This window comes from Caretta caretta, chromosome 10 (assembly GCF_965140235.1).
Source record: "Caretta caretta isolate rCarCar2 chromosome 10, rCarCar1.hap1, whole genome shotgun sequence".
Classification (NCBI taxonomy): domain Eukaryota; kingdom Metazoa; phylum Chordata; order Testudines; family Cheloniidae; genus Caretta; species Caretta caretta.
This window is the reverse complement of record NC_134215.1, coordinates 13,312,872-13,335,066: the sequence shown is the minus strand read 5'-3', so window position 1 is coordinate 13,335,066 and position 22,195 is coordinate 13,312,872. Positions and strand designations below refer to the sequence as shown.

General features: G+C 42.0%; 2 protein-coding genes across 13 annotated transcripts in view; one reads left to right on the top strand and one right to left on the bottom strand.

Moving 5' to 3' along the window:
• Positions 1-22,195, bottom strand: part of CHLSN (cholesin) — a 194,612-nt gene that overhangs the window by 29,784 nt on the left and 142,633 nt on the right. For 3 of the 5 annotated variants that reach the window (XM_048867238.2, XM_048867239.2, XM_048867237.2), the window contains one exon: positions 7,194-7,384. In XM_048867238.2, the coding sequence (XP_048723195.1) occupies positions 7,194-7,384 (191 nt within the window). Of the gene's footprint in view, positions 1-7,193; positions 7,385-11,105; positions 11,355-18,475; positions 18,625-22,195 lie in introns of those variants that run through there. The other 2 variants (XM_075132684.1, XM_048867240.2) reach the window with 2 other exon arrangements.
• The window catches only part of GPR146 (G protein-coupled receptor 146), a 66,746-nt gene continuing 63,191 nt past the window's right edge, over positions 18,641-22,195 (top strand). For 6 of the 8 annotated variants that reach the window (XM_048867236.2, XM_048867231.2, XM_048867232.2 and 3 more), the window contains exon 1: positions 18,641-19,256. The gene's annotated coding sequence lies outside the window, so the exon portion shown is untranslated. The remainder of the gene's footprint in view (positions 19,257-22,195) is intronic. The other 2 variants (XM_048867229.2, XM_075132681.1) reach the window with 1 other exon arrangement.

The window sequence follows — 22,195 nt, the reverse complement described above, 5'->3', positions numbered from 1 at the left end:
AAAAATAAATTTGCTGCTGTTTCCACAATCAGAGCATTAATTTATTTGTACCAAAACCTAATATGAATTATACCACCAATTAAAAAAGAATCTAAATATGCTCTAATTTGGTTTAACCGCAATCGTAAAAAGAACAACAACAAAAAAAAACCAACAACAACAACAAAAGTTGAGTTAAAGGTTCTTCTTCAGAGGTGCTTCAGAAAAGAGAGTGATCTCACTCTGTTTTTTTCTATCTCTGGAGGGAGAGCCAGTGAAACAAGGTCACTGGTTGCTTTCCCACTCAACCCTATTGTGTTTGCAGAGAATAGCCCCACTGATGTCTTCCCTAAACAAATTTGCTATATCCTGAGAGAGGGAGGGAGCAGACTGGATGTTAAATTTCTGTCAAACCCAAATTACTCCGTGGGCTCTGGAGGGAAATATCTATCTGTATGTTTAGAGTTCCAAAGCATCTACTACCCCCATATCTAAAGTCCTAATACTAGATATTAAGCTAGATATTATTGGCCTCCTCTAGAAGCTCTCTAGGAGTCTGGTGGTAGGAGCCTGGTAACAAATCCCAGCTCACATACAGCTTGTCTTCTGAAAAGCAGAGTTATTTTGAGCTGAAACAAGTTTGGCACTGCTATTAACAGGCTTGGCCAAGGGCTAGGACCCCTTTGATTCTGCTGACAGAGCTAATGCCTTTGGTTAGCAAGGATTCTAGTTCTAGAGCTGGTTGCAGTACTATTGGAATTGACCAACAGTGTGACTGAAAAACACAAAAGCTGCATTTTTACTTTTGTGGTTTGGGATATGCCCTGTTTCTCTGGTATTTCTTTTAAAAATGTTTTATAGTTCTCTAGATACACTCTAAATCACTCTGTTGGCCAGGTGCCATAAAAAAAGAATGATTTGCAGAGGAAGGTAAAATCTATCAGGGAACAGAGATGATCCTCCCCAGGAAAGTGTTTTGACACTAGACGTTATTTGGTGCGACACAGAGCATTTCAAAGCAGGGGGTGGGGTGTGGGGACTTCCAAAGTACTTTTTAGCAGTAGGTGATAAATGACATCTCAGGTAGGGATGGTTCATAGCTATATCCAGTTAGGAGATTAACTCATCTCCTTTTCAATTCGGATTGTATATGGAATCAATCTTGGCATCCCACTTGTTTTGGTTATATCTGAGTGATCACTGTATGGGTTCCATGGGCGCTGGATGAGGCCATGTGTGCAGATCCACATAACAGCACATTCCTAAATCAGGCACAATAGAAAGAACAGCTCTAGGACCAAGTGAGTTGCCAAGACAAAGCAAGTTTTGCCAGACATTTTAGTGCCATGGCAAATTAACCATCTCTCATCAATATCTCTTATTAGCACTCCCACGAGTTGCAACATCCTTTTCTTGGAACCAAGTAGCACTCAGAAAGGTGTGAATTTTTCCCCAACTCTGAAATCTTCTAAGTAATTAAAAGAAATAATCTCTAAATTCAGCCTTAAAACTGAATCCTCACTGATCACTATAAATGAAGAGCAGCCACATTAACAGGATAGCTTTTGAAACTAAGATCTGATCCATGTTACCAAATGAACACTATAACCCTCTGCCCTTTGAGCCCTTTTATATAATCTGGCATATTTTCTAGTCTGTCTTCCTATCCTTCGGTCTTCTTCTGTTCCCCAGACATCCTTCATCTGTTTCTCTACCTTCATTATTTGTTCCTCTCCCACCCCATGTTCTTATAATCTCTCCGCCTCCCCACTGAGTCCACATTCTTTCCCCTCCACACTCCCTCAAATCTTTTCCCTGGTTTCCCTTTGATGGGAAACTGGTACTTGCAGATTATAGACATGCTGGGATCTTCAAACTGAAGAAACCAAGTTGGAGGGAGCTGACAAAGCCTCTATTTTGAGGGTGACGTGAAATGAGATAATCATGGGGAAGCAAGGGTTTCTTCTCCCCCTTTCCTCTTTTCACTGGCCAAGGAAAGGGGAGATGGAAAACAGTCTTCCCGCTCTTTAGGAAGGAGACTGGAAGGAAATGGCAGAAGCTTTGGTCTGCCCTCTGCTGGTTGCTTCTGGTCTCACACTAGTGAACAGAAAGCAATTCAAAGCGTCTGGTCTGCACGGGGGCTGGTAAACCCATCCAAGGGATCAGCCCATGAGATAAATACCTGGGTTTCCCCAACGTCCAGTTTTGGCATATTATTTGCAAGCTGACACTAGCTTATGACTTTTTCTTTGGAACTGATTTATATTGATACATGGCCATTGCATAAAACCCCACGTACCTGTATAATTGTTAGGAGGATCCATAATTTCGAAGGACCAGCAAGTTCAGATAAAATAACTACCTGAAGTTTTTGGAAGCTAGAAATGGTTTGGTTAACTTTGTAAAAAATCTTCATGCCTCTCTATACTTCCTGATTTCATTCAGAATTAGAAGCATAAATATCAAAACACCAAAAGAAAAAAAAAATACTCTCATGAGCCTTTTACTGCATCTAAAACCAAGAACAGGAAATCTCATGAGAAAGTCTGTTCTTAGATTTACAGACTAATTTCTTGGTCAAACAGGACAAGAGATGTTCAGCTGCTGAGCTTTGGGATGTTTTTCCAAACTAAATATTTTGGTGGCTTCCCCATCACTAGCTCATATTATCAACAAATACTAAATATTGACCAACCTTCAAAGTTGTTACCTATTAGGGCACTAGTACACAGAAATTTTATACCTTATAAGATTCTATGACAATTAAAAACATGGTTAAAATGAAAAAAAAAATTACACAAAATTCAGATATGACAAAGGCTAGAAAATGTTCTGATCAGTTCTCTGTCATGCATGTTTTTTTTTATGTTTAGACCTGATAAACTAAGGATGCAAGCTGAGTCTTACCTTTCAATTTCCAGGCTTTTGTCAGGGCAGCAGTGTGTCACATCTGATATTATTTAAATACAGGGTGTTTTTATTTTTAATATAACCAAATATTAGGAAACACTGTAATTAAAGTGTTCCTTACTAGTGTGACTTAAATTCCTTCAATTACAAGGAGGCATTGTCATCTGAAATCACTTTAAAGTGTTTTTGATCAACTAAGGAGTCTTTTAATGAACATCCTTATACTTACAAGGGATTTTCTTTTTGAAGTCAGCTGAAAAAATAAATCTGCTTTAGAGAATATTAAGGTTCATTTCCTGATGGATTTGTCCCTGTTGGCTCACACATGATCAATTAAATGACTAATGGATTGTACTTCCTGGGAATCCATCCAGTCAGAACTGATTTTACCTGGCTTGTCCTTCATCATCTTCCCATTTCATTTTGTGCCCCTTATCTATTTGTGAATGTAGTCACCTATCCTGCTTAGGCCTGCATTTATGACAGTGCTGATATGGCCATAGTCTAGGGCTTCCTGCCTTTCACCAGAGCAGATTCTCTGGTGATGTAAATTGTGATTTACACCACCTGAAGATTTAGACCATAACATTTAATATAGTGGTATCTCATCATAGCATAGGATATTATGTTGCCAGGGCCCAGACTTCTCTAATTCCTCTGCCCCTCATTAGTAACAAACTTATAGTTCAATTTCTAGCCACTATGCCTAGCAGTACAGAACTTTCTGAAGGCAGGCAACCAACAGTGTTAATGAAGGATTGGAGGAGGAAGGGGACAAACAAAAGCAGTTATTTCTACCACGGAAAGTCTAGCGCTGCTGTGCATGCTGTGCCATGCTATTATTTTCAATGGAAGTGTGATATTTTTATCATCAGGAGATAAAGTAACCAATCAACAATTACAACCTGCCCCACTCTGTGCATGCCTTATTCCCTCTTATAAATGTTATCCTTTCGTTAAATCATCTCACTTAGGAGTATGAGGCATGTCTTGGGGGAGAGATGCTACGCACCATCAAAGAAGGAACTCTAGCTTGTGGGCTGAGTGCTACTTCCATTTTATTTTCAAATTACCCCATAAAGGTTGCTCCTGAACTAGGGTCTTCTATATAAAGAAGTACTAACAAAACATAAAAATCAACTCTTGTTTCTTTCCTTCCCTTATCATCTTTCTTTCTTTTCTTTCAGTATCATTTGAAATAGGTTGACCCATCTCTGGTAAGAATATATTATTTATTCTGTCCCGTATAGTAGAACAGCTAAACAAAAGAACTAATAATCTTGGAATACGCAAACAATCTCCTCTCTCCTAAAAATAACAACTTAAATGTTCCCATGCATCTCTAGCATATAGATCTGTATATGAATCTCTCACTGAAGGTTTTCTAATATTTTCCTCTGAATTCCCTTAACTTGTCAAAAAAACCTTCACTATAACAACTTGGTGTTGATTTCTCTTAGTGAATTCAGAAGCCAATGTGGTGTTGTGTAATGTTAGGAATAGTCTGTAGCTAATGAACTGAAATAACAGTCTCAGCCCTCAGTGAGGATGTGAAGTTCACCCTGTACTCAGACAGTTAGGCTTCCATCCCATTTACCAACTATTTTATCTCTGGTAGGTCATATTACCGAGAAGGGTCAAAACATACCCACAACATTCTCCTTTGTTTATTTAAAATTTCATACAACTTTTGTATCTGTGCTACTGCCTTGTCTTCCACCATATTACTTTCTTCAGAAAATGAGTGTAGGTATTACAAAACACAAGGACTAAAATCCTGGCCCTATTGAAGTCAGTGAGAGTTTTGCCATTGACTTAAATGGGGCCAGGATTTCATTCTAGATTCTCTTGAGAATACAAAACAAAAGCATGTTCCTTTGCGACAAATTTAAATTCAGGTTGATTTGTTGCCCATCTCTAGGGGTTTAGGAAGTTTCCCAAATGAATAAAAATCAGGCAGATTATTCTATAATTTATATTACTGCAGGAAAGCTAACTGGAATTCAAGGTTGGAAACCTACATCAACATGTTTGCTCTGAAGCTCAGCATCTTACAACCTCTTTCTGTCAAGCTTACTAGACACAAGTCAGTGGTTTATACACTAATTCCCTGGATATCCTACTGTGGTATATATCCACAGGACTCCATCTTTTTATTACCTGACCGAACTGTGTATCAACTGTACTTTGACAGCTTCAAAGGTAATTTAGTATTGGGTCAAGTGAAACTCTTGTAGTCAAATTTATTTAACTCCAAAGAAAAAATACTCTCAGAAGGTGACATAATGTACCACCTAAGTAAGCAAAAATCAACAAAGATAATACTAGAATATTAACCAAAAAACCCACAGCTTGTTCCTTTGCTTTCCAATCCTGAAAACCATTATCTCCATATCCACCACTAATACACACACATTCCACAGTACAGTTGAAACAGATGGTAGCTAGCTGCCAATCAAACTGCAGTTCAAAACAATGGTGAAGTATCCCAGCTGTTTTCCAGACTGAAAATATTATTGTCATTTTGCTATCACTCCATGATGAAGTTTATGTAACAAAAATGCACGTGTCCCCCAGTCTGGAATGCAATTAATTTCCTCCTGCCCCACTGAGAGTTGTAATACGTTGTAAGTAACCATTCAGACTATCTGATAATTTCAGTATTAAGCACTACCAGAAATAGAAAACTGGGGCTATTCCAAGTGATAACCTATTCTTTGTAACATGCAAATCTGGAGTTTTTAGAGGTGTAGCGTAGCTTGCAGTTTGGAAAAAAACCAAACACTCCTTTCCTGTTTATCCATAATGTCTAATTGGCTGAAGCATGCTATGAAAGTTTCATTGCATTTCTTTTTATTGTAAGCACTGACTTTGTTTTATGCTGGAATTTTACATACAAATAGGCTAGTAAAATATAGTAAATAACTATCTGCAGTCTGATACCAATCACTTAACTTGTCATGTAATTATAAACCTTTGGTATGCAACTATAAGGCTTCGTACTTTACGAAGTTTAAAACAAAGTTTCGTGCATCTAATTTATAACTGCTAAATGTCATAGATTGCTTTGGGTGAAATTAAGTAATATTGAATGATCTCAAATCATTTAATGTAATTTCATTACATAGAGAGTAAAAGCAACGGTCTCTCTTTCAAACAACAAGTTCTCCCAATGAAATCTCTTTAGCAACTTTTGTTAGCAAGATCGCAACAATCCTTTGAAAGTGCAGTATTCTAGGAATATTTCTACTTAGACTGTAAGATCTTCAGGGTGGGGACTGCCTTTTTCTTTAGGGTTGCCAACTTTCTAATCCCACAAAACCGAACACCCTTGCTCCGCCCCTTGCCCCCCTTCCCTGAGGTGCTGCCCGTGCCCCACCCCTTCTCTGAAGTCCCACCCCCACTCACTCTATCCCGCCTCACTCTGTCACTCGCTCTCCCTCACCCTCACTCACTTTCACCAGGCTGGGGCAGGGGTACGGGAGGAGGTGAGGGCTCCGCTGGAGGTGTGGGCTCCAGAATAGGGCCAGAAATGAGGGATTCACGGTGTAGGAGGGGGTTCTGAGCTGGGGCAGGGGGTTGGGAGGGGATGAGGGCTCCGGCTAGAGGTGCGGGCTCCGGGATGGGACCAGAAATTAGGGATTCAGGGTGCGGGAGGGGGCTCAGGGCTGGGGGTTGGGGTGAGGGCTCTGGCTGGGGTTGAGAGCTCTGGGGTGGGACTGAGGATGAGGGATTTGGGGTGCAGAAGAGGGCACAAGGCAGGGGCAGAGGGTTGGGGTGTGGGGTGCAGGCTCTGGGAGGGAGTTTGGGTGCGGGAGGTGGCTCAGGGCTGGGGCAGAGGGTTGGGGTGCAGGCTCTGGGAGGGAGTTAGTGTGCGGGAGGGGGTTCCGACCTGGGGTAGGGGGTTGGGGTGTGGGCTCTGGCTGGGCGGTGCTTACCTCAGGTAGCTCCCGGTCAGTGGCGCAGCTGGACTAAGGCAGGCTCCCTGCCTGCCCGGGCTCCACACGGTTCCCAGAAGCGGCCAGCATGTCTGGCTCCTAGGCACAGGAGGCTCTGTGCGCTGCCCGCCCCCACAGGTGCCCCCTCCGCAGCTCCCATTGGCTGTGGTTCCCAGCCAATGGGAGCTGCAGAGATGGTGTTCGCAGCAGGGGCAATGTGCGGAGCCACCCTGTCTCCTGCGCCTAGGAGTCGGACATGCTGGCTGCATCTGGGGGAGCTGCAGGAAGCCTGCCTTAGCCCTGGTTAAGATATTGTTTACAGATTACTTTTCCTAGGGAGCTTTATATAGATTTTAGGGTTCTTACCTAGTTAAATACTCCAGTGCCAACTCAGCTCCTGATGGTTTTTTGGGCTCTTCTTTCTTAACAGCAATTCCAGCTTCCCGCATCAGTTTTTTTTCTTCCTTCTTACGCTCTTTCTTTAGTTTTCTTTCCAATGTCCTCCTTTCCTCTGTGGTAAGTTCCTCCGCCTCCTCCTCCTCCATCTTTTTTGTTCTCTGAAACAAAATACAAGCGTATCTTTAACTGAAGAGCTCATGAAATAATTCACACTAGAAACCTCAGTGCTCATACACTGCAGGGAATACTGTTGTGGCTAAGAGTTCATGTCGTAGGGAACATTTACGCAGTGGTTCTTCTCTTCTGAGTTGGGGAAGGAAGGATCACATACAAGTTTCCTTTCCTCTATTCCTTAGAGGAAATCGTCAGGTTGAAAAAATCCTGTGGAGAAAGGTTTGCATGTGACAAAGTACGGAAGAGGGAAAGTGTGCATATAAGATACTTTAGGGGTCAGCAAAATCCTAACATATAGAGGGATTCACATAACTGAGTGAAGATGGGGAAAAGGAGAAGCGGAGAAGCTCATTGTGGACATCTGGGGAAGTCTGCACAGAAGTTGAGTGTTTCCTGATGTCTTTGTCAATTCTCCATTCTAGGGGTTCTTAAGCTAGGGTACACAAAGGCTTCTGTGATAGCCTCCAAAATCCCCAAGCAAGGAAAACCACAACGAAGACAGGATCTTAGGACGGGGAGTGACCTACATGAAGCTCTCTAGACACATAAATAATTTGCTGCATGAAACAGAGAACCATTACTCTGTCCTTTACGATTCAGCTGCGGGAAGAAAGGGCAGAGCCAGGATTCTTGACCAAACTCACTTTCAGAAATGTCATGTCACTGGGAATTTAAAAATGCACACAAAAGAAACTCTCAAACATTCTGAACGTCTCTCAAAACTCTCTGGCTCATACCTAGGTATCACTGCATGTTCATTAAAAGTCTGGTGTATCCAAGTAGTGTACATCTTAACTCTTAATAGACAAGACAGCTTTTCAATATTTTGCTACAGTAGTTTATTCCCAATCACCAATAACAAAGCACGTTTCTAAAGTATGGTCCTGTGACAGACTCGGGTAGGCCTGTACCCAGTTATGTCACACATTTTGTTTTCTGGCTTTCATTTTGTATCTGAGCATACTTGATGTTTTATGTTGCGAGCCAGTTTAAACAATATATGTGTACCCTGGTTGTGATGGTTAACAAGGTCCTATGGCGGACAGGGGTGCTTCTAAATCAGGAAGAATCATCAACAAGGACTAGTCAGGACTTCAGACTTGCTAATGACTTTTATCCACTAGCCCACTACCTATGAAACAGTAGTATTGTGCACATGAACCCAGCATGACTGGGGTATGGGGTTTCACATGGGGACTTCATGGCTGTGTTTATAAGCAAGGAGGTTTCTGGATGGAAGAGGCTGACCACCACCAACAGCAAGACGGACTTGATACAGGGGAGATAGGGGAGTTTCTGCCTAGTCTGAACACGGACAGTCCTCAAACGAGAGATGAGATTTATCTAACAGGTGGGGATTGCATTCAGTTGTTTGTTGTTTTGCCTAGATCCCTGGGCGGCGGGTGAAGCATCCCCTCGAGGAGTCTAGCTCCTTGTCCTGTCTCTTCTGCCCCAGGCCCCACCCCCGGCTTCACCCCAGGCCTGCCCGCTCGTCACGGGTGTCCCTCCTCTCCTTTCCGCTGCTTGGCCCCCCCACCACCACTCGCCATTCCCTCCTCCCCCCAGTTTGACCCCCTCACCACCTGCCACCCACCTCTCCTTCCCCCCTCCTCCCTGCTCAGCCCCCCTGCCGCCACTTGCATCCCACCTCTTCTTCTCCCTGGTAGACTCCCATCTCGCCGCATCCCTCCTCCCACCACCCATGGCAAGCAGTGGATGGCGGGGAGGAGGGACCATTGAGCGGCAGCGGAGGGTCCCAGTGGGGAGGAGGGACTGGCAACCAGAAGCAGGAGGTAGGGGGAGGAGGAACTGGCAAGTGGCAGCAGGGACCACCAGAGAGAGGTGGAGAGGAGCAGCCAGGTGGAGAAAGCTGAGCTTTTATATGCGCCATGCAGGTTCCAAGGCAGCTCAGGACGTGGTATCTGCTACTCAGCTTTCTGGATTCATCAGTAATCTCCCTGGGGAGTCCAAGGGTCCCAGGAAGCTGAGTGGCAGATAACACCTCCTCAGCCGCTCAGGAACCTGCATGGCACATAATAAATAAGCAAAAACATCCTGTAGAAGCCCACTCCCAGCAGGGAGGGGAAAAGGCAGGGCCACCATGGCCCACCATGGTGCCTGTGCCAGGGGAGGCTTAGCTTCTCCTGGCCTATTATATCCGCCGCCCCTGCCTAGATCTGTAACTTTCTTGAGTTGTCAAAAGTAAAGTGTGTGTATTTAAGAAGTCCATTTGCAAAGCGTGTGTTCCTTGCTGGAAAGGTGTCCCCAAAGACTTAGACTATGAACCAGAGTTCCCGCAGGGGTAGAACCCTGGGGTGAGTGTGTATAAGCAACTGAGGAAGTTGGGGGAAGGGAGGCTCTGTTTTGGTTCCAGAGCTTAGGGCAGTTGGACTCCAGAGTCCCATATCCCAAGAAAGGGGCCAGACAGTGAGTCTGCATCCTGAGAATGTTCCTCATAGGCCGGAACTAGATACTGTGTCTGGACTCTGCCCAGGCCCAGCTGGCTCAAAAACATTTGGGATTCAATGGTTAAGTCTGGTGACCATCCGGTAGGGTACTCAGCCAAGTCTGTAACAGGCTCGATAATACCCCCTTTAGCTTTGAGAAGGCATTTATAACAAGAGATCAAATTTGTTAAAAATGAATCCCCCATGAGGAGGATTTCAGTTGCGTACCTACAGTCTCAAAGTACCTACAGTACCATACTTGCAAAGGGAAAAAAATAATTCCAAGGGACATTATTATATCTATATATCATAGCATACGGAGCACATGGAAGCCAAACTGAACATATCCACCAACAATATAACTAACCATTCTCTGTGCCTCCTTTTCACCTATTATGAGTATAAGGCACCCAAGACTGAAACCAGAATTGCACAAAAAGATAACCGATTACAATAAAAGGCTGGTTAAATGACACGTCCCTATTAAGGGCCAAACCCTTAATGTGTCAATCAGTGAATGTTTGTGAAGTGCTTTAAAATGAAAATCACAATGTAAAAGCTAACTAATAATAACTTGTTATTTTTACATGCAGAGAGAAGGAGATGTTAGATAAAACAATACCTGTCTGCAACCTGATTTGCCAAAGACACCTGCTGAGAACTAAATATTTTTCTGTCTGGATTCACATATCACCCAAGTTTACTCTGACTCATCTCCCCAACCTGGTGCTTTCAAAGACTAAACTGATCTGAACAAGACAGAGACAGAAAACAGATATTTGAATAAATGAGGAAAAGTCTAAGAAAGGACATTTGCTTTGTTTTCTAAAACATTTTATTGAGCAGAGGTTGCATGCACATGCACAAACACTTAGAAAAATCAAGCAACGTGAGTATGCACTGCATTTGTACTGAAGAGGTTTTGTAACTCATACTGAAAAGAATTAGTATCTAGGATGAAGGTAATTATTTTCCAGGAAGCGAAGTTTTCACTTGATAAGCTGCTGTAGTATTTACTGAAATAACAATCTAGCCATGCAAAATCCAGGAAAAAGTGTGGAGTCATTCCTAAAATGTTTATGAAAAATTATTATAGCAACTGTCCAATAGAGGACACACTATGTTTAATCTTCTTTTAAAAATAATGTAATGAACGTGTTTTCTTTTCTCATTGAGACATGAAGCTTTCAAATAAAGTGACTGTGGCACATCATTAGAATAGTTCTGAGAAAGAGGCCTCTTGGATCCGCATACTTACAGTAAATGTGTATCTCTCCATCTTCCCTTCTCCCACTCATTCCGCACATTATCAGAAAGCTTTTTATCCCTCTCCCTCTTGCTCCCGTAAAACAACACAAGTCGCTGTATCCATGTAATTAGGTCTAAATACAAAATCCCAATCGCTGACATTTGTTTCAAGCACAACAATTTTTGCTCTTCAGTGCCATCTGAAACAAAAGCACTGTTCTCCCTTTAGACTGGAATTTATCCTGTGTTAAGAGAGTCCGAGTTTATACATCAAGGTACCTTCTGGCAGAACAACCTATAATCCATTCTGATTAAAACATGATCCACCCAGGCTGCTGTTCGAAGTTCCCAACACATTCACTATGAACATGCTAGGAATTTTATAATTCACAGAATCTTTCTAATTACACTGAGCTTTAACCCTTTCATACTAGCTTCATCGGTTTTTATAAATATATTTACTGTGGAAGCCAGGAGTTTCAGCCTTGCTAATGAAATTTGTATGCAATCTAGCTGCATACTGTACATTAGATTTAAGTATCTAAGAATGAGTGCAAGCCACAAAATCACAGACCAACATTTTCAAATGAATTTCAAAGAGCATCCCTCCCCTCAGCCTCATCAATACCCCTACTGCCTGCCCCCAACACTGCCACCACTAAGCTCACTGCCCCCCTCCAGCCCCACAAATACCCCACAGCCATCTCCTTCCCTCGCAAATAATGCCCCCATTCAATCTCCCTGTTGAGTACAAAGCATCCAAGACAAAAACCAGAACTGCATGCACAGATAACCTATTATTATAAAACGCTGGCTGAACTACACTTCCTTGGTGCCAAAGCCTTAATATGTCATTCAATGAATGTTTGTGAAATGCTTTAAAATGAAAATCACAGTGTCAAGGCTAAGTATCATTATTATTATTTACATGCAAAGGGAAGGATATGTTAGATAATATAATACCTGTATGCAACCTGATTTGCCAAAGACACCTGCTAAAAGCTAAACATTTGTTCTGTCTGGCTTCACATACCATCCAAATTTACTCTGACTCATCTCCCTAAGCTGGTGCTTTCAAAGACCAAACTGATCTCAACAAGACAGAGTGGCTGGAGCTGTTCATCTGTCCCTGAACACCCCCATCCACTCCTTCCTTGCTGCAGCCAAGGCCCAGGGAAGAATGAGTCATGACCCCCTCCCTGAAATAATCACCTGCCCCCAACCTTGGACCTGCCTCTGCCTCATGCTGTCCAGGCTCTGTGACATTGCCAAGGCCCCACATTTCAATTCTCCCTCCTCCCTCATTATCATAAGCAGAAGCAGAGCAGAGGTCACCTACAATACAAGAATCTTGGGCATCACCCACACATGCACATCAGTCTCTCTCAGTGACTTGGGGCAGGGCTGATGTGCATGTGTGGCTGACACAAAGCATTCTGGGTAATGTAGTTTTTATATGGGAGAAAATATTATTAAGTCGGGAGTTTTTTGGTTGCAAATGGGAGTCTCCCTGACATACGGAGACTTGGACTATTGTCTACACTACCATTTATGTCGGCAAAACTTATGTTGCTCAGTGGTGTGAATATTCCATCCCCTTGAGCAACATAGGTTACACAGGCATAAGCAGTCGTGTGCACAGTGCTACGTCTCTCGCTGCTCGGTGGGGGTGGTTTAATTTTATTGATGAGCGAGCTCTCTTCCGTTGGCATAGAGCGGCTACACAAGTGATCTTACAGTGGCACAGCTGCATGGATACAGCTGTGTCACTGTAAACTCTCTAGTGTAGACATAAATTCTGCACGAAGCTTGGATTTGAATCCAGGTTCCTCAAAGTTTGAGGAGTGGTTCAGATGCAGAGTTTTGGTGTGGTCGCATCTTTATTTAAAGAACAACAACAAAAATAAATCATGATTTCACTTGTTTTATTTAGATTATAAATGTTTCAAGTTATCTTTTTCCACCTTTGTAAGGTGACATGGTAATTTGTGGTGCTTTTTAAAAAAAATATAATAAATAATAATAATAATAATAATGTAAATCCACATATGAGCATGTGATACATTTGTTTGTTGAGGTGATAAATTTAAAACGTGTGCAATACATTTGCTTATTTGCAAAGCCTGCTCCTAGCTATTATGCCACCTTGGTTTGTGAACTCCTTAGGTCTCAGTCTAAACAAAGTCAGGCTATGTTAGCGCTTGAATAAAAGACATCTGGAGAAAACCCAGTGGATTTTGTGATAAAGGATGTGACACTCTTCAGCTTGGAGTTTGTCCTCAACTAATGCCCTGACAACCTGTTAAGGGGCTTTTGCCACCAGGTGGGCCATATTTTAAATAAGACAGACAAAAAATTCCTAACCACTTGTGCTCATTGAAGAGCCAGGTCACTTTCTGCAAGAGTAAGGAGGGATGCTAGCTCTGATGTCTTCACCAAGTTCCTATTTGGGTAACTACTTTCTGTCTATTGTAACTTAAAACACCCCTTGCATTTGCAATTACATGCAGTTGTCTCTATTTCTTCATTTCTTCTCTTAAATTGTTATGGTGTTGCACTTGTTTCACTCCAGAGGTGGCTACATTTCAATGGTGGGCAAAGTGATTCCTATATATCACTATAAAATATTTCCAGATAACAATACTTTAGTAAAAAAAAGATTTCAAAAATTATGCACTGGGATAATACTATCAATATAAAAATCAGCATGGAGAATTTGGCTAATACGTACTCTCTCCTAATTCAGTCACTCTCTTTCAGAAACTGCTTCAATCTACAAAACATGATAGCAATATAAACTTTGTTGGTGAAAATGAAAATATTGCATATATATAAGGAAACCATAAAATGGTAAGGGACTATCTAGCTCTGCACACCGATAATACAAGATGGAACAATATATCTCTGAGTCATGGCTTATAATTTGAAACAGGTCTGTAACAACTAAAAGGCCCTACACAAAGACAGCTATTGAATAGGCTTTGATAAGAGAATGAGTGGTTTCGGTTTAGTTCCTAGCTGACAGATAGTTACATTATAATTGGCATCCTTATTGGCTGACTAAGAAGACAGGCTAAGGATTGAATGGGTAAAGAGACAGTAAAATACCATCACCCTCACAGAGATGGTCCTTCTAGGACAGAGGTGGGCAAACTACAGCCCGTGGGACCCCCCTGCCCGGCCCCAGGCCCTTCCCCACTGTTCCCCTTCCCCCGCAGTCTCAGCTCACTGCACTGCTGGTGCAATGCTCCAGGTGGTGTGGCGGGGCTGCGAGCTTCTGGAGCAGTGCAGCTGCAGAGCCTGGCCTGACCCGGTGCTCTGTGCTACGTGGTAAGGGGGCAGGGAGCAGGGCGGGTTAGATAGAGGGCTGGGGAGTTTGGGGGTGGTGGCTGGGGGGTGGTCAGGGGGTGGGGGGGTGGATGAGGTCAGGGCAGTCAGAGCACGGGGAACAGGGGGGTTGAATGGGAGCAGGAGTCCCAGGGGGCAGTCAAGAAGGGAGGGGGGGGGTGGATGGGGCAGGGGTTCCGGGGGCGGTCAGGGGACAGAGAGAAGGGGTGGTTGGATGGGGCAGGGGTCCCAGGGGGGCCGTCAGAGAACGGGGGTGGGAGGGTTGGATGGGGCAGGAGTCCTGGGGGGGGGCTGTCAGGGGGCGAGAAGCTGGGGGCCGGGGTTGATGGGGGGACCATCCACGCCCCCTCCCCTAACTGGCCCTCCATACAATTTTTGAAACCCAATGCGGCCCTCAGGCCAAAAAGTTTGCCTGCCCCTGTTTCAGGACACCACTGAGGAACATTGGTTGGGCAGTGTGTGGAAACTCACACAGTACACTGTTTGTGCCACGGTACCCAGTGTAACAGCAGCTTGGAACTCAGCAAATCACATAAGGCCATCTACAAGGGTTGGCATTAAACCACTTCCACTCACCAAAAATAACAAAGAGAGAAAAACATTAAAATCATACATGAATGTTTCCTATTTGGTATAACTTTCCATCCTATGCTCAAGCCAGTCACACTTGGGCTGTAGTGGTCTGTCAGGGAGAATCAGTTTCAGAAGTCCTCAGCTGAGGAAGCCCTGCTGCTTATGAGAGTGTATAAAACCAGGAACCAACAACAAGAGCCTCCTAGTAGATCTCAGCTAAAACCCCACCATACAATCTATCCAACAGCTAGATGGCAGATAGTTTAGCGCTTCAACGATTATCACCAGCACCTTAAACTGCACTCAGAAATGAAAAGGAAACAATGGGAAGACTTGAAGAGTTATAAGCTCATAGTGGCTATTTAGGGGTTGAATAAAAAACTGTGTCAACAGGAACAACCGCAGATTTACAGCTGTAAAGCGGAAGGAAGTTGAAGTGGTTGTCTGTTCATATGCACATCACTCCAGAGCCCAGTTACACTTCCATCAAAAACTAATGGCTGGAAGACCTGGCCAGTAAGATGAATATAATACAGTAAACTCAATGCAATTATTATAAGGCTACAACTATGATTAATTCTGTCATGTCTCCCCATAACAAGAAATATATATTTGAAGAATAACCGGCAGAAAGATGTACGGTAGGTTACAGTTTTGTTTCTCATATTTCCATAGTATAAAGGAGAGGGTGCATTTTAAGATTAGTTGAACATATGGTTTTAGGTACAAGAGACTGTACTAGACTACATGGCAAACTGAAAGTGGTTTTGTTTTTAACTAGATTTTTTTCTCATTACCTGCTTTCCAGAATGACCATTGATCTAAATCTCAGGCCACCTGACACTTAGATAATACTCAGGACATTATTCTAAAGGCCCATGATCCTTGCTCACCTGCTTCAGGATTCCCACCTTTACACTGTCACTGTTGTGTGATGGCAACAAAATGGAGTTTATTAAACTTGTGATCTCTGAAGAAAAGACTGTGGCAGGGGAACCTAATTTTTTATTCATATGGGCTTCCCAGTTATTACAAATCAGGCTCTGGGTCACAACTGTCTTGAGTCTGTGTTCTTTGTTACTTGTTCTGCTTGCCAACCCATTCTATGCGATGTCCTTGTCAACCCCTGGCAAAAACAAGCACAAACAGAGCCAAATGGCTGCACATTTAGCTGCTGCATCATGGCCAAGAACATACAGATTTCTACTGCTGCAGAGTACTGTGTCGAGGCCACATTAGGCCATTAGGAATGTAGGAGAACTACTTGTGGCCCACTGATTTCAGTTCAGTGACCCTTACAGAACTGGAAGTGATTACAAAGAAATGGGGAGGAACAGAGGATGAGGAGCAACACAAATGAGACACACCAGACACACAATGCTAAAGACAAGAAAGAGCACCACAAAATGGCATGAAAAAGGGAGGAAGCCAAATTCACCATTGATGCAGGTGGATCCAGCTCCACAAAAGTTGCACCCTTTTCTGCTAGCACACAGAAGACAACAAGGGAATAGAAGCCCGTGGGCAAGGATGAAGAGATATGACAGAGTTAAAGGAAGCACCAACAAAAGTTCACATGAACAAATCTTAACATGAACAACAGCGATAAATATACTGAGGATACAACAGATTTCCCCAAAGAGGAAGATGAGAAAGGACTCCCACTTTGCTCCTAGCAGAAGCATTATACTGCCTTGGTCTACGGTTTTAATCAGAGTTATTCCCATTATTTTTAAACAGTGATGCCAAAAGGGGCTTGTTCACACAAAAGACCAAAAATATGATTCATTTCATTTTAAAATGAAGTCTTTTGCCACCCAATTTTAAAGTCAGAGTAGCTAAAACATTCAGTGTCTTCCCCCACACTCAAAACACCAAACACTGACAGATCTGTGGCCATTTTCCAGCTAAAACATTCCAGCAGCTAAAAATATAATTTAACAGATGCAAAGAACCAGACCAAAGTTATACAACTCTCAAAAGCAAGGTTAATAATGAAAAGGTTGATAGATGATTTATTAATTGAGGTTTTGCCAGACAATTACACTGTAACTATAACTACAGAGACTACGTAAAAAACCTCACAATCTTACAAACTTCTTTAAACAATTTTCTATAGGTCACCACATTATCAACAGAGAAAGTATGAGCATAAATAGCATTTTAAGTTTCAGGAAGATACAGAGAGCAGACTTGAAATCAAAGGAGCCCCTCCCCCCCCATATACGCCTTTCAACAGATGGACATTTACTTTATAAGGAAAATTGATTTTTATTCGATTTTTAGGCCCATAATATTCTTAGAATCGAATAAATATTTAAAAAAATGTACAAACACTGTCTGGACAAAAGAAAAAATATTTTTAAAGTGACACATTGTACAAAGAAATAAACTGTTGTTTCTTTAAAAATAATTTTCATAAAAGCTAAATTGTTCGTACAATCTTACAACTCTTGGCAAAAGAAACACTGGGATGAAATTACATTAACTTGATTTGGAAAGGTTTCTATAGATGCAATTCAGGCAGAAAAACCTCAAATAAGTGCTGCATAAAGCCAGATTTAAATAAGAACAAGCTTTTGTATCTTTCTGATCCAGGAAAGGATTCCTTCAGCTACTGTATACGTGAAGGGAGAAAAAGTGCATGCGTACACACATAGAGATATACAGTATCTTCTGTATCTCTCATACACAACAGGCAGGTATCATTTGCAACTAAAATTGAATTCAGCAGGCATGCAATTTCACTGACATAAAAACATAGCCAATTAAAAGCTTTAACTATTTCATATATCTGCATACATGTTTCTGAAGAGTACACAAAATGTTATCAATAAGAAATGCTGAATAAGAAAAAAATTTAGTAAATTTAAATTAAACAGAAGAGTTTAAGTGCACATGGGAGAAAAATATTTGCAGAAACTATTATGTCAATTAAATTCCACTAGAATGTATGTTCCTTTAAAGGGATCTGTACTGAAACTGATCACGTTCTGAAATATGAATTAGTATTTTATTTCTCAACTTCTATCAGTCATACTGCCGTGTCATTATTCTGAACACAACACAGGCCTAAGGAACAACAACAAGCAGTCTTGCGAATGCAGCTTTGCTTAGCCTGTAACTATGGCACTGACAGGAATCTGTACATATCTGCAGTACTATTTTACTTATTCCCTTACCATGGTTTGCTTAATTAAACCAGCTCATTCTGATTAAATGGCAATGCAGAAGACAGAACAAGGTCAGAAAAACATTTTTACCCATTTATTTGGTACTCAGATTTGTAAAATTACTCCATTCTCTGCTAGCCGCCCCCCAAAAGAAATAAATTAACAGAATGGTTTTTAATAAAAGGAGCCTGAGATTGTTATGGAAACATTTGAATAAACAACATAGTATTCAGCACTTGCATCATCTTCAACAAAGTTATCTCTTTAAGCGTGCAAATAAAATTACCCCAAATATTGAACAGCTTCAGACTTAGGAAAGGTAGAAACAGAGAATAAGATGTTTTGAAGTTCTTGCTGGAGAAGAAAACAAGAGCTTGGTCTCCTCCAATGAAAGAAGTACCACAGAGAGTAGGCAAGTTGCCAGGCAAGCTCGGCAGCGTGACCACACTGCATTGAGTTTCTTTAATGAAAGCCAGGAAAGAACACATTACACAGTGTTTCTTCTGAGAGCTAGCTAGCCTCCAGTGATTGAAATCAATAAAAACAGTCGGCATGGGGCCCAGTGGGGGAAGAGAGAAATTTCTACTACAGCATTCAGTTTGCTTTCCACTTTCTCCGTCTTCCTAAAGTTAAACTTTGAACACCAAGACAAACTACTTCATTTCAGCATTCAGAAGATTTTGAGGGGGTGGGGGGAAGACAGTGTTTTAATTTTCCTTCTGCTTTCTGTGCTCCCTCTGCTCTCTTACGGAGTTCAGAAAATGAAAGGGTTGTTTTTAATTTGAATCCTGCCTGGAAGAACTTCTACAGACAAGTGCATCATCCTACACTTCAGAAAAGGGATGAATTTTACAGTGAAAGGATGTTAAGTGGTGAAAGAGAAAAGAAAAAATGGAATCTTATTCAGCAAAAAGTACACTCACTGGATAGAACGTCAACCACTGCTGTGAAAGCTTCTGAAACTGCATTCAAAAGAGTAAGACCAGTACAATACACAGTCTAAAGCAGCTGAAACTTATAAAAATACATGCTCAACGCAAAAGACAGGATCACAAGGAAAATAGAGGGTAAGTTGGAGCTGTTTTTAATGATTCGGTCTCTCAAGTTTGAAATCAGCAATGCACATTTCCACTGTAGTTTCTATAAAAAAGTGTTTTCTTGTTAACTCAACTCTTTGAGGACTGAATATTTAAAGTTACATACTATTTAAGCAATATGATTTATACCATTTTAAAATTCTGCTAGGTCACTGACCTTCACAGAGAATTATCAAATATCCACAGAATATATTTCCTTGGGTTTTTTTGTTTAGTTTTGTTTATTGACAAGGTACAATCAGGCCATTACGCAACTCCACCCACTCCGTGTTCCATGCTCTCGGAGGTCTGTTTGCTATTTTAATTATGGAACACTACAGAGACCACAAGTTGAAACTGAACTGAATTTGAGAAACTGCCAGGAATGAAGCTCTATTATGGTAGATATGTATTTGTTTGACTTATTTTACAGAGCACTTAATCACCATAGCAGCTACACTACATACCTAAACTGAGTTCTGTGTGCTGACTTAAAACATAAATTATAGCAAATTGTATATATGTTGGTTAGTCTCAACTGACATCAAAGTGTACATATAAGGTATCTCTTAAAGGCATTTCTAAATCATTTATTATTACACCCAAGGTGGCTTTTTTTTGGGTTGGTATATTGTTTGAAAAATGTTACATAAGTACATTCAGCCCTTAAACATTCAGCTATCATAATTGACAGAACGTTTCACAGGGAGATACTAGCAGAAAGTGGTACAGATAGATTACTAATGCAGCAAATCCTTCTACAAGATTTCAGTAATTTTAAATAAAATTTTCAGTTAGATTAATGAGACTATGATAAGAGATTGATCCTGACCACAGCAAGGATGAGCAAAAATACTGAGTGTGCAGCTTCTTTCATAGTGTTCCAGCAAGCGCAGGAGAGCCAGAGTACCTTATTGTGGGGGTACCCTTTGAGCAAGAGCACCATACATGCCCTGTATGCTGGCTAGCACTTGCTGGTGACAGCAACATATATGCTGACTTACTGCAGGTGGGATGGGGGAGGAACTGGGTTCCTCTAAAGTCCCCTGAGGAATGTGTCGTGTGGGCTGGTGCAATAAGTATCCGCACCTCCCAGCACAATCCTGTACGTTATAGAGGGAGCATGCCTGAATGAGTGTAGGGGTGGAGGATGGGAAGAAGAGACTTTCTGTGCCTCCGCACTTGTGCTCCAGCTGGCTGAATTCCTCCCTGGGTGCCTTAAAACACACTTTCAAAGCAGGGAACCTCATTTATGTCAGGGATGAATTTTAAGCAATACTACATGATGGGAAGAAGCTCACTCTAACTGTTGGAAGCAACTGAAAATTGAAAGTTTGTTTTTTAAAATCCTTTTGGTTAATTTTATTAAGCTAAGAAAATTACACTGGTGACAGTTTTAAAGAGCTGTATGATGTTCTAAATTATCTTTTATAATCTTCTTAAAAATACAAATGTTTGACTATCCACATTGAAGGACGATTTCTTAAGACAGAGTTAGCTCAGGTTTAGGTCCCGGTCATTTGTACAGTCATATTTTTGCATTCAAATGAGGTAACTATATGTGCAGATTAGTAGCTAGGTGTGCTATTATCTGCTTTGCTTGCAGAGCTGTGGGATTTTGTTGGTGCAACAGGTGCATGCACGTTGTGCAGGTGCACCCATTGTTCCTGCTTTGGAAATCTGGTCTCTTATGGCCACTTCACTGTTTCCATTACATGGAAATACAAAAGACATTCAGTCTTGCAAGTTACCAGACTAACAACAGAATTTGGTTAAAGTCTCCAGAACTGAACTGAGGAGCTGTTACTTTTGCACAAGTATCTATTTAAATGTTTTTAAAGCACATATTTTTTCAATCAAATGTTGGAAATAGCTGAGGTAATAATTACTGAGGTAGCAACACATTTTAAAAATTATTTTCATTGTTCCAATCTTCAGCACTGTATACAAAAAAAAAAAAGATACTTGGCAGAGCAGCTGGTCAACATATAATTAAGTAACATCCATTAAAAATAAAAGAACAAGGTTACATACAATTCATGATAGTGACAATACTGCTAGCTTTTGACATCTGCCCAGCTACCCCAAATTCCACTCTTTCCCCTAACCACTCATCCAAATGTGCTTTCCTTTGTCTTGTCCTTTGCCTCTGTAGGCCACCCTGAGCAAATGACAAAACCTAAGGTTAGGGGATGTTGGCAGTCACTCCCACAACAAGTGGGCTACCACTTTTTCTACTACTCTTACAGCAAATATGCAGAGGGGCCTATATGCCACGTAAGTCCCACCTAAGCCTTCAAAATAGGGCTTAAGTAATACAAGTGGCTTGTGTCAGCCTTCTGTTTGAGGTGAATTTCAGATACCCCCATCACTCTTCTCTTAAGTAGAAGGAAAAGAAATGGCCTCTAGCTCTCCGAAAAGTTTAAGGCCTGCTCTACATTATTGAGTTAGGTTGACATAAGGCAGCTTATGTTGACCTAATTATGTCAGTGTACACACTACAGCCTTGAACTCTACTACACCAACATCATAGCTCCACCTTCACGAGAGGTGTAGGGCTTATGTCAGTGTAGTTAGGGTGACAAAGTGTCCATGTAGACACTGTGGGTTACTTACATTGGCTGTTGACTGTCATTCTTGCTCACAGCTCGGCTGTCATTCCTGGGCGAGTGGGGGGCTCCAGTGAGAGCCTGGCTGCCCCCAGGGCTCCCCTCTCTGAACCAGGCTGCCCCCAAGGTCCTGGCACCCCGCTCGGAGCCAGGCAGCTGCAGGGATCCCGGGTGGCTGCTGAGTTCCTGGTGGGGAGGCAAGAGCCCAGGTGGCTGCCATGCTGCTAGCAGGGAATGGGGAGTCTGGGGGTCAACTGGGCTCCCGGCAGGGAGCTGCAAACGGAGTTGAGAGCCTGGGTTCTCAGCCTCCCACACTGCCCC